Raw genomic sequence first — 9,630 nt, 5'->3', positions numbered from 1 at the left:
ATTTCAATATCGTTGAAACATTTTCCCAGGAAACGAATTAAGATTGAAATTATGGCGAGTAAACACTTGTTAACGCTGGATGCTTACCCGAGCAGAACATGATTGTTTTCATTCATCGGCTCCATTGTAAAGCGGTGCTCATTGCCAACGGTTTTTGTAAGCTTTGCCGAAAATCACGGTCAAATTACTGTGACCTTGCCGGGTCATCATAACAACAGTTTGGACGATTGGACGATTTTTCACCAATATATAAAGCTCCAAAACATAGATTCGTGCACACTTCCCCACTGTTCAAACTGCGAGCCGTTTTAAATTGCATTCCTCGTGGAGACAACTTTTCGTTGCAAAAATGGTGAAGATATTCGTTGTTCTGTGCGCAGTCTGGGTTGGTCTGCTTCTCGTCAACATCGGGCAGCCGGTCGAGAGTCACCACCGTAACTGCACTGCGCTTAATTTAACTTCGGTACGTGACTCGACGGATTGAAAGCGGAAGGATAAAATACTGTTACACATTTTTTTATTTCTATTCTTGACAGGCTCAGTGTGCAATGGAGAACGGTACCGAACCGGGACACGGCCATAGAAGACCTCCGATCTCCACCAAGCTAGATGACAGCATCGAACCCGGTCCTAAAAATGACAACCAATAACTTGAACGGTTTGCTTTCGATGCTACAACCTCCTACCACCGACCAGCAGCAGCAGATTGTTGAACGTTTCACTTAAAGTTTTTCCACCTTCAACCACATGCCGCCTTCGAGAGACAAAATCACGCTTTTCGGGTCCAGTACCATCGGATAGACGGTTTTCGGTCCGGCAGAAAATCGGAACCGGATCAGCAGCGAAACCAGTCCGACTCGCGCCTGCATCAACCCGAACCGCAGCCCAACGCACATCCTTGGGCCCTCCCCGAACGGTGTCCACGCGTACGGATGGCGCTTGGCTTCCTCTGCCGGCGTGAACCGATCCGGATCGAACCGTTCGGGGTCCGGGAAGTGCTGCGGATCACGCTGGATCGCGTTCACGGGCACCATGAGCGTTGTCCCGGCTGCGATTACCGTCTTCGTCCCGGGCACCAAATAATCCTTCGTGGCCACCCGAAAATGAACCGATATTGGAGGGTATTTGCGCAGTGTTTCTAGAGTTTCCAAACCGACAAACCACAAACACGTTAATAAACTGATCGGTAAATCATTGCTGCAACCAACCTTTCATCACCCGCTCCAGGTAATCCATTTCCATCATTGCGTCATACGTCAGCTCGCCGTTGTGACGCTCGAGCACCTCCCGAATGCTGACTCGCACTTTGTCCTGCAGCTCCTGGTTCATCGCCAGCTCGTACAGCGTGAACGACAGCAAGGAGGATGATGTATCGAAACCGGCCAGGAAAAACAGGAACGCTTGGGCTGCGATCTCGTTGAACGACAGCGTTTCATCATCCGACTTGCTTTCCTTATCGCTGCGCATCCCGATCAGGATGTTCATAAAGTCGTTGCGCTGAACGTTGTTTTCCACTCGATACTTGATCGTATCGCGCACCACTTTCATGAAGAACGCAGACACGTCGGGTTCGAATACCGGGATACCGATAGCCTTCGCAACGCTGGGTAGCATGTTTACGAGGAAGAGCTTCACGAGATTTTGCGAACGCTGGAAGATCTTTTTTCCCATCACACGAAACTCTTCGTCTGGATTGCGTATGGTGTTGCAATCGATGCCGAACGCGCACATCCCGATCACGTCCGTCGTGAAGCGCGATAACAAATCATTCAACTCGAACTCAACGTTGTGCTGAACCGAATCCTCCATAAAGTCCGTCAACTGCTTTCCGGCCGCCACCATCGTCGGGTACATCATCTTCATCTTGCCGGAGGTGAACGTGGGGGAAATTTTGTTGCGCAAATTGCGCCACTTTTGCCCCTCCAAGTTGAAGAGATGCGCCGAAATCGGATCATGCTTCTCGTTGTAGTAGTTTCCACGATCGTGGAAGTACTGGAAGTCCTTCACAAATACACACTTCAGCAGCTCCAGGTCCGTGATCAGAGCCACGGGCTTCAGGAACATGTAGAACCCACCGAACGGATGTTTGCCCTTCACTTCGTTGTAAATCTCCTGGAATCGTACCGCCAGGTGAACCGTACGCCGCACGTTCCGTACATTGCCAATCAGGAACTCCGGTTGTGCCTGAGGAACTCCGCGGTCCGTCCAGTACTGGTATCGCTTAAGGATGAGCAAGTACGTGGCGACAGCAAGCGCGACCACTGTCGACACGATCGTGAAAGGATCCATCAGGTTGCGCACACGGTTGTTACACCTTTGTTCACCTAGCTTTCTTCAAATCAGTTATGGCCTCCGTGCCAGACCGACGCTGATACTGGAATGAATTGTCTCACCCAAGGCGCCTATTTATCAAGCATTTCAGCCGGACTGATACATGAGATAAGAGACGAAGTAGCATTCCTTGCGTTATCGCCAAGGCGCGCATCCCAGTGATTAGTACTCTTTTACTCTTTTCTCATCATGCCCAGTTCAAACCGGTGAGTGTATAAGTTTGCAATCGAAAGTAAAAGTCATTCATCCAGCCATGTATTTCCAGTCACTCGGTGGGGGGTTTCCCCCACTTATCCTAGCTCAGTGAAAGAGATTACATGATTAGGGGCGAGACATCTTCAGGTGATTATCGAAAAGCCACCAACAGAGATTAGAAAACGATAACTTCCAATGACTTACTGCTATCTTTTACGCGTGCAGTACAATAAACGACCGGACTGGGAATGGCGCTACTTTAGTTTTTCCACCTTCAACCACATGCCACCCTCCGGGGATAGAATAAGCGTTTTAACGTCGAACTTTAGCTGCACCGGTGTTTTGGAACCGGGCGAGTAGCGGAAACTGTTCAGCAGGTAGGCCAATCCGATGCGGGCTTGCATCATGCCAAAGCGCAGCCCAATGCAAATCCGGGGACCCTCGCCGAACGGAGTCCACGCGTACGGGTGGCGCTTTGCCTCCTCTTCCGGGCTGAAGCGTCCCGGATCGTAGCGTTCCGGGTCGGGGAAGTGCTCCGGATCCCGGTGGATCGCGTACACGGGAATCATGACGGATGTACCGGCGGCTAGAACCGTCTTCGTTCCCGGCACCTGATATTCCTTAGAGGTGACGCGGAAGTGAATCGGAACCGGCGGATACTTGCGCAGGGTTTCTGCAAATAGAAAATAAATTAAATCATTCGTCCTGGGAATGCTACAGTCCGTTTGCCAACCTTTCAAAATCTGGTCCAAATAGTGCATCTCGAGTACGGACTCGTAAGTTAACTGCCCGTCGTGACGCTTGAGCACGTCCTGAACGCACCGTCGGCCCTTCTCCTGTACCCCTTGCTGTAGTGCCAGCTCGTACAGCGTCCACGTGAGCAGCGTGGACGAAGTCTCAAATCCTGCCAAGAAAAACACGAACGCCTGCGCTGCGATCTCGTTGAACGACAGGGTCTCTTCGTCCGATTTGCCCTCCTTATCGCTGCGCATCCCGATCAGGATGTTCATAAAGTCGTTGCGCTGAACATTGTTTTCCACCCGATACTGGATCGTATCGCGCACCACGTTCATAAAGAACGCGGACACCTCCGGATGGGTGGTGCTCAACCCGATAGCCTTCGCCAGCCTGGGCAGCGAGTTCATCATTAACGCCTTCACCTTGCCCCGCGGTCGCTGGAAGATCTTTCTTCCCATCGCGCGAAACTCGGCGTCCGGATTGCGCATACTGTTGCACTCGATCCCGAACGCGCACATCCCGATCACGTCGGTCGTGAAGCGCGCCAGCAGATCCTTCAACTCCAGCTCGTCCTGTTTGTGCACCGTTTCTTCCATAAAGTCCCGAAACTGTTTCCCGGCCGCCTCGATCGTCGCGAACATCATCTTCATCTTGCCGGAGGTGAAGGTGGGCGATAGTTTGCTGCGAAGATTCTTCCACTTCTGGCCCTCCAGATTGAACAGATGGGCCGACAGTGGATCATGTTTCTCGTTGTAGAAGGTGCCCCGGTCATGGAAGTACTGGAAGTCCTTCACAAACACACACTTCAGCAGCTCCAGGTCCGTGATCAGCGCGACGGGCTTGAAGAACAGATAGAAGCCCCCGAGCGGATGCTGGCCCTTCAGCTCGTGGTACATTTCCCTCAGCTTGTCGGCAAAGTGGACCGTGCGGCTCACTTCCCGTACGTTTCCATAAATCAGTTCCGGTTTCGACTGCGGAATACCACGCTGCGTCCAGTACTGAAACCGTCGTTCGATGAGCAAGTACACCACGAGGCAGAACATCACGACCGAGATCGCTATATCGAGCGGTTCCATTCTGTGGCCTTTCTGATTCACCACCGTTTAACGAGGGCCGAATTAAACCACCGGAAACTGAGGCACCTCCCCACCAGTGACAATGATCTCTCGGTAAACGCCGCGTAAACGTACTCCGCACCGTACGACAGATAGCGCAAGACTAACGGAGACCCCTCCCGTGTTGGGTTATTATATTCCTACATCCCATGATTAATGTAACGCTCTCGTTGGAGCAGATGATCAGCGAGTTCTGTTATCTCGTGTATCACTCGGCCCCCAGGCATTGTGGTGTGCGCTTTGGCTACAGATCCACACCCTCCGTAACTCATCATGACGAGTCAGTTTTGAGGCATCGTTCGGCTGCATAGTCCGGAGGCAAACAGAGAAGCAGTTCACGGCACAATTAAAGTTCAAGAGACATTAGATTAGGTCAGTTCTTTATAGGTTTTTCTAGCACTTTTACTCACAACGTTCACGCACTAAAAACAGGCAAGTATTGGTCAAAAACTACAGCTTACAAACTATCAGCCACCGGTGCATCTTTCTGGTCCGTTGCACCGCTGCAACGGACTGAAGTAGGGAAGTAGCAAACGATAAGTTGATAAACACGACGCACACACCATCAACAAGCCGGTCACGATCGTCAAGATTGTGGACCGGGTGACTAACCGGCGACAGCTGCTCGTGAACTAGTGGATTGGTAAAAGCTTAAGGCTACGTCTGCCCGGCGTTCAGCAACTTCAGGTGGACTCGGAGTATTTTACAGTTTGTCCACCTTCAGCCAGAGGCCACCCTTCGGTGCCAGAATGAAGCTCGAGATGGACAGCTCCATCGGGATGGTGGTTTTGGGGCTTGGCCCGAACCGGAACCCGTCCAGCAGGTAAGCCAGTCCGATGCGTGCCTGCATCATGCCGAACCGCAGCCCAACGCAAATCCGGGGACCCTCACCGAACGGAGTCCAGGCGTACGGGTGACGCTTCGCCTCCTCCTCCGGGCTGAACCGCTCCGGATCGTACGTTTCCGGCTGCGGGAACACTTCCGGATCGTGATGGATGGCGTGCACTGGCACCATCACGGCGGTGCCGGCCTCGAGCACCGACTTGGTTCCGGGCACCTGGTAATCCTTCGACGCAATGCGGAAATGCACCGGAACGGGAGGATACTTGCGGAGGGTTTCTGAAAATAAATTAGTCCGTTAGCTGTCGTTGGCAGATGGGTGTTCCGCTCGCTGACTTACCGTTCAGGATCTGGTCAAGGTACTTCATATCGACCACCGCCTCGTACGTCATCTTGCCGCCATGCTTCTCGAGCGTCTCCCGTACACACTGTCGGCCGCGCTCCTGCACCTCCTGGTTTAGCGCCAGTTCGTACAGGGTCCACGTGAGCAGCGTGGACGAAGTCTCGAAGCCGGCCAGGAAAAACACGAACGCCTGCGCCGCGATCTCGTTGAACGTGAGCGACTCATCGTCCGACTTGGAATCGTCCTTGCTCATCATCTTGATCAGCAAGTCCACAAAATCGTTCCGCTGCACATTGTTCTTCACCCGGTAGTCGATAGTTTCGCGTACGACACCCAAGAAAAAGTCCGACACCTCCGGATGGGTCAGCTTCATGCGAAGGAGCTTCGCCAGCTTCGGCATACCGTTGATCAGCAGAGTCTTCATTTTTCCCGGCGGCCTCTCAAACGTCTTGCGGCCCATTGCCCGAAACTTGGCGTCCGGATCCTTCATGCTGTTGCACTCGATCCCGAACGCGCACATCCCGATCACGTCCGTCGTGAAGCGCGCCAGCAAGTCCTTCAGCTCGAACTCGCTCTGCTTCTGAACCGTTTCCTCCATAAAGTCCTTAAACTGGTTGCCGGCGGCCACGATCGTCGGGAACATCATCTTCATCTTGCCGGAGGTGAACGTCGGCGACAGCTTGTTGCGCAACGAGCGCCACTTCTGGCCCTCCAGATTGAACAGATGCGCCGACAGTGGGTCATCTCGCTCGTTGTAGAAGGTGCCCCGGTCGTGGAAGTACTGGAAGTCCTTCACAAACACACACTTCAGCAGCTCCAGGTCGGTGATCACGGCGACCGGCTTCACGAACTGGTACATGCCGGCAAACGGGTGCCGACCCTTGTAATCGTCGTAGATCTTCTTCATGGGCACCGTAATGTGCTGCTGGGTGCCGACCTTCCCAAAGTTTCCGAACAACAGGCTACCCTCTGGCCCGGGCACCCCGCGGTCCTTCCAGTACGACCGCTTCCGGTCGAGATAGTAGTAAACACCGGCGGCCAGCACCGCCACCAGCACCGCGAAATCCACAAACGACAACATTTTGCTCTCGGACAACTGCTCGGACCGACTCCGACTGATCTGCCCCACTGTAATGCCCTATCGCCGAAACGCTCGCTTTATATCAAGTTCCCGAAGGAGTTGCCGACCGTAGGCGAAAAAAAGCCATCCACCGCTCATTAGCCACTCCTGGCGCTCTACCAACCGTCCCCCGCTGCGGCTGTGTCACCATGAGTCGACAGGTTTTGGGCAAATTCGGCGAGATTGCTTTCGGCGGGAGGGCGTACGCATGTATACAACAGAGACGAGTCACCATCAGCATGGTCAGCACGATGTTTCCACGCCAGCCCGGCCGTGGTAGGTGTGACCCGTTATACGATGCGACGGAGCGAGATAAGATAAAGCGTCAAACAGAAGCCAGGCAGCGGGAATGAGAGACAGACCTCCATTAATCATACTGGAGGAGCATCGATGGCTGGCGGTGGCGGCGAAGCTGTGGATCGATCAAACCTGTCGTTATTGCAAAACCCACCGCTGGTAGTTGTTCCCTGTTTTTTTGGTTCCCCCTCGAAACAAATACCAACACATCCTTGCGTTATGTCTATAGTACGCCTATGTTTGCCCATGCTATTTATAGGGTGATCCGTTAAGTGGTTGAATTTTAAACTACCGATTACTTGACTTTTGAAACGTCAATCTGAAAATAGTAAATTGGGAAATATTAGAAACCAAAAATATATTGAAAGTATTAATTCCAAAGTGATGAGTCTTCATGTCAAACTGTACAAAATTTGGAAAAAATGACAAGGAAGCTGCCAAAAACACAATTGGTGAACCTAGTTCGTAATGGATAAACCAATCCGGGTTCGTACTCGTCTCGTGAGATCGACCGAAAATCTTCCCCAAAACGAAAACGAGCAACATCAACTTTGTTGAGGGGAATTTTACGTAAAGATTTTCCCATCCGTATAAATTATCTTTTCTGACGAAGCTCATTTCCACCTCGATGGTTATGTTAATTAGTCGAATTGTCGTATGAAGGAATCCGAAAACCCAAACCTGTTTAGTCCTAATTTTGATCTGGCGGCATCATTGACCCAATTTTTCGTAGAAAATAAAAAAAGGAGCCTCTGCAACCGTTGATTCCGTACTCTAGCGAGTAATGTTGGCTGACTGGTATTTTGCGCCCCATCTTCAGAATCAAAACACTCGATGGACCACCCTATATTAAGTGTGTAACAAAAATTGGCTTACAACGACAGTCTCAAGAGCAACGCCCAAATCCCAACACCGCGGCATAACGGTTGCGTTGCATGTTTTATGATCGCAGCGATAATCATAGCGGCGGACAGCACGCTGCGCAAGCGCTGTTAATGCGTTCAGTTCTGCGCTGTGCGCGATTCATCACTACCATGGTCGGAACACAGCATCAACAGCCCGGCTAGCTCAGTCGGTAGAGCATGAGACTCTTAATCTCAGGGTCGTGGGTTCGAGCCCCACGTTGGGCGCGCGCACTCTTTTTGTTGTTTATGCTCTGCTTTAGTTCCTGCACCGTTATGCTGTCGATGCCGGAAGACTCACGTGTTCTCTAACGAGGTCTCTGAATCATAGCACTTCTGTTGGCTGGCGATCCCCCCCAAATTCAGGGGACAATCTTATCGCATATCAGGGCGCTTGTCAAGTTTGTCTCTATCGAATTGGCCAATCCGCCAAAAAGTGTCGAAACACGACAAGCTACTCTACGACGTCGTTTCACGATAAAAAAGTGCCCCTTCATGATGAGCAAGAGTAACGCCCTCTTTGCATCATCACCGCCGGATGGCTGGGCGATTCCGGTTATTATAGGCGCTCCGATAATTACGAAGCCCCACATACACCTCCGATAAACAGGATAAGATAGCATCATTCTCTCTCGCTTTGGCTGTTGGATGCTTCAGCTGGTCCTATTGTTGTTGTGCACAATATTTAAATATCACTGTGCCAGCGAGGTGGGCCAAAGAACAGAGCGACCTTGGTGAGTGAGCGATTCGTCAGTTAGGTGGTAACGTTCAAACGATGTGGGTCACTTTGTTAGTGTTGGCGCTGTTGGCGGCCACCTACTGGGTCCGGCAGCGTCTGTCCTACTGGAAGCAGCGTGGAGTGCCCTACGTAGAGCCGTCATTCCCACAGGGAAACCTACAAGGCGTCGGCAAGAAGTACCACATCTCCCAGGTGCTTCAGAACTGCTACAAACAGCTGAAAGGATTAGGCCACCCGTTCGGTGGCTTCTACTTCTTCATCAACCCGTCGGCCCTGCTCCTGGATTTGGATCTGATAAAGACCGTGCTGGTGAAGGACTTCGCCCACTTCCACGATCGCAACGTGTACCACAATGACCGCGATGATCCTCTTTCGCGCCATCTATTCGCCATGGAGGGTGCCAAGTGGCGTAATCTGCGCGCCAAGCTAACGCCTACGTTTACCTCCGGAAAGATGAAGATGATGTTCGCTACGGTGACGGCAGTGGCGGACCAGTTCACGCATTGTCTAACGGAGACGATCGCGGGCAATTCGGAGGTTGAAATGAAGGATCTGCTGTCACGGTTCACGACCGACGTGATTGGCTCCGTTGCGTTCGGGCTCGAGTGTAATAGCTTGAAAGATCCGCAGGCCAAGTTCCGCGTCATGGGCCGCAAAGTGTTCACACCGTCGTCGTATCTAGTTATGAAGAACTTCTTAGCCGCCCAGTTCCAGGGCCTGGCACACCTGCTACGCGTAACGCAAACGCCACAGGACATTTCCGAATTTTTCATGGGCGTGGTGAAGGACACGGTTCAATACCGCGAGAAGAACAATGTGCAGCGGAACGATTTTATGACGCTGCTGATGAATATTATGAAGGACCAGGAAAAGGCGATGCCGGGGACAAACGATTTCGGGGACCGCCTCACGATGGAAGATATGGCTGCCCAGGCATTCGTGTTCTTCCTGGCCGGCTTTGAGACGTCTTCCACAACGATGTCCTTCTGTCTGTACGAGTTGGCGTTACA

At 52.1% G+C, this 9,630-nt stretch overlaps 4 protein-coding genes and 1 non-coding gene across 5 annotated transcripts in view; 2 read left to right on the top strand and 3 right to left on the bottom strand.

Moving 5' to 3' along the window:
• Positions 1 to 722: 722 nt before the first annotated feature.
• LOC131206952 (probable cytochrome P450 6a23) lies at positions 723 to 2,289 on the bottom strand. The gene is made up of 2 exons (XM_058199558.1): positions 1,209 to 2,289; positions 723 to 1,138 (listed from the first exon to the last, which is right to left on the bottom strand). Exons 1-2 carry the CDS (start codon positions 2,287 to 2,289, stop codon positions 723 to 725), a joined length of 1,497 nt encoding a protein of 498 aa, XP_058055541.1.
• A 281-nt stretch (positions 2,290 to 2,570) lies between these two features.
• Positions 2,571 to 4,340, bottom strand: LOC131206949 (probable cytochrome P450 6a23). Its single transcript, XM_058199555.1, has 2 exons — positions 3,260 to 4,340; positions 2,571 to 3,199 (listed from the first exon to the last, which is right to left on the bottom strand). Exons 1-2 carry the CDS (start codon positions 4,338 to 4,340, stop codon positions 2,781 to 2,783), a joined length of 1,500 nt encoding a protein of 499 aa, XP_058055538.1. The 3' UTR covers positions 2,571 to 2,780.
• A 742-nt stretch (positions 4,341 to 5,082) lies between these two features.
• LOC131206951 (probable cytochrome P450 6a23) lies at positions 5,083 to 6,643 on the bottom strand. The gene is made up of 2 exons (XM_058199557.1): positions 5,560 to 6,643; positions 5,083 to 5,498 (listed from the first exon to the last, which is right to left on the bottom strand). The coding sequence occupies exons 1-2, from the start codon at positions 6,641 to 6,643 to the stop codon at positions 5,083 to 5,085; spliced, it is 1,500 nt and encodes a 499-aa protein (XP_058055540.1).
• Positions 6,644 to 8,036: 1,393 nt separating this feature from the next.
• On the top strand, positions 8,037 to 8,109 carry Trnak-cuu (transfer RNA lysine (anticodon CUU)). The gene has a single exon. It is a non-coding gene; the product is annotated as a tRNA-Lys (tRNA).
• A 547-nt stretch (positions 8,110 to 8,656) lies between these two features.
• Positions 8,657 to 9,630, top strand: part of LOC131207906 (uncharacterized) — a 9,232-nt gene continuing 8,258 nt past the window's right edge. Inside the window, exon 1 of the mRNA XM_058200541.1 lies at positions 8,657 to 9,624. Within this exon, the coding sequence (XP_058056524.1) occupies positions 8,657 to 9,624 (968 nt within the window). The remainder of the gene's footprint in view (positions 9,625 to 9,630) is intronic.

This window comes from Anopheles bellator, chromosome 2 (genome assembly GCF_943735745.2).
Source record: "Anopheles bellator chromosome 2, idAnoBellAS_SP24_06.2, whole genome shotgun sequence".
Taxonomy (NCBI): domain Eukaryota; kingdom Metazoa; phylum Arthropoda; class Insecta; order Diptera; family Culicidae; genus Anopheles; species Anopheles bellator.
This window is presented reverse-complemented; position numbering and strand designations above follow the sequence as displayed.

What these genes read in the sequence shown, in the direction of transcription:
- LOC131206951 (XM_058199557.1), bottom strand. Translation starts at nt 6,643, where the DNA reads ATGTTGTCGTTTGTGGATTTCGCGGTGCTGGTGGCGGTGCTGGCCGCC. An exon ending in CCTTGACCAGATCCTGAACG is followed by an intron (nt 5,499 to 5,559) that starts GTAAGTCAGCGA and finishes ATTTATTTTCAG; the next exon opens with AAACCCTCCGCAAGTATCCT.
- LOC131206952 (XM_058199558.1), bottom strand. Translation starts at nt 2,289, where the DNA reads ATGGATCCTTTCACGATCGTGTCGACAGTGGTCGCGCTTGCTGTCGCC. An exon ending in CCTGGAGCGGGTGATGAAAG is followed by an intron (nt 1,139 to 1,208) that starts GTTGGTTGCAGC and finishes TGGAAACTCTAG; the next exon opens with AAACACTGCGCAAATACCCT.
- LOC131206949 (XM_058199555.1), bottom strand. Translation starts at nt 4,340, where the DNA reads ATGGAACCGCTCGATATAGCGATCTCGGTCGTGATGTTCTGCCTCGTG. An exon ending in TTTGGACCAGATTTTGAAAG is followed by an intron (nt 3,200 to 3,259) that starts GTTGGCAAACGG and finishes TTCTATTTGCAG; the next exon opens with AAACCCTGCGCAAGTATCCG.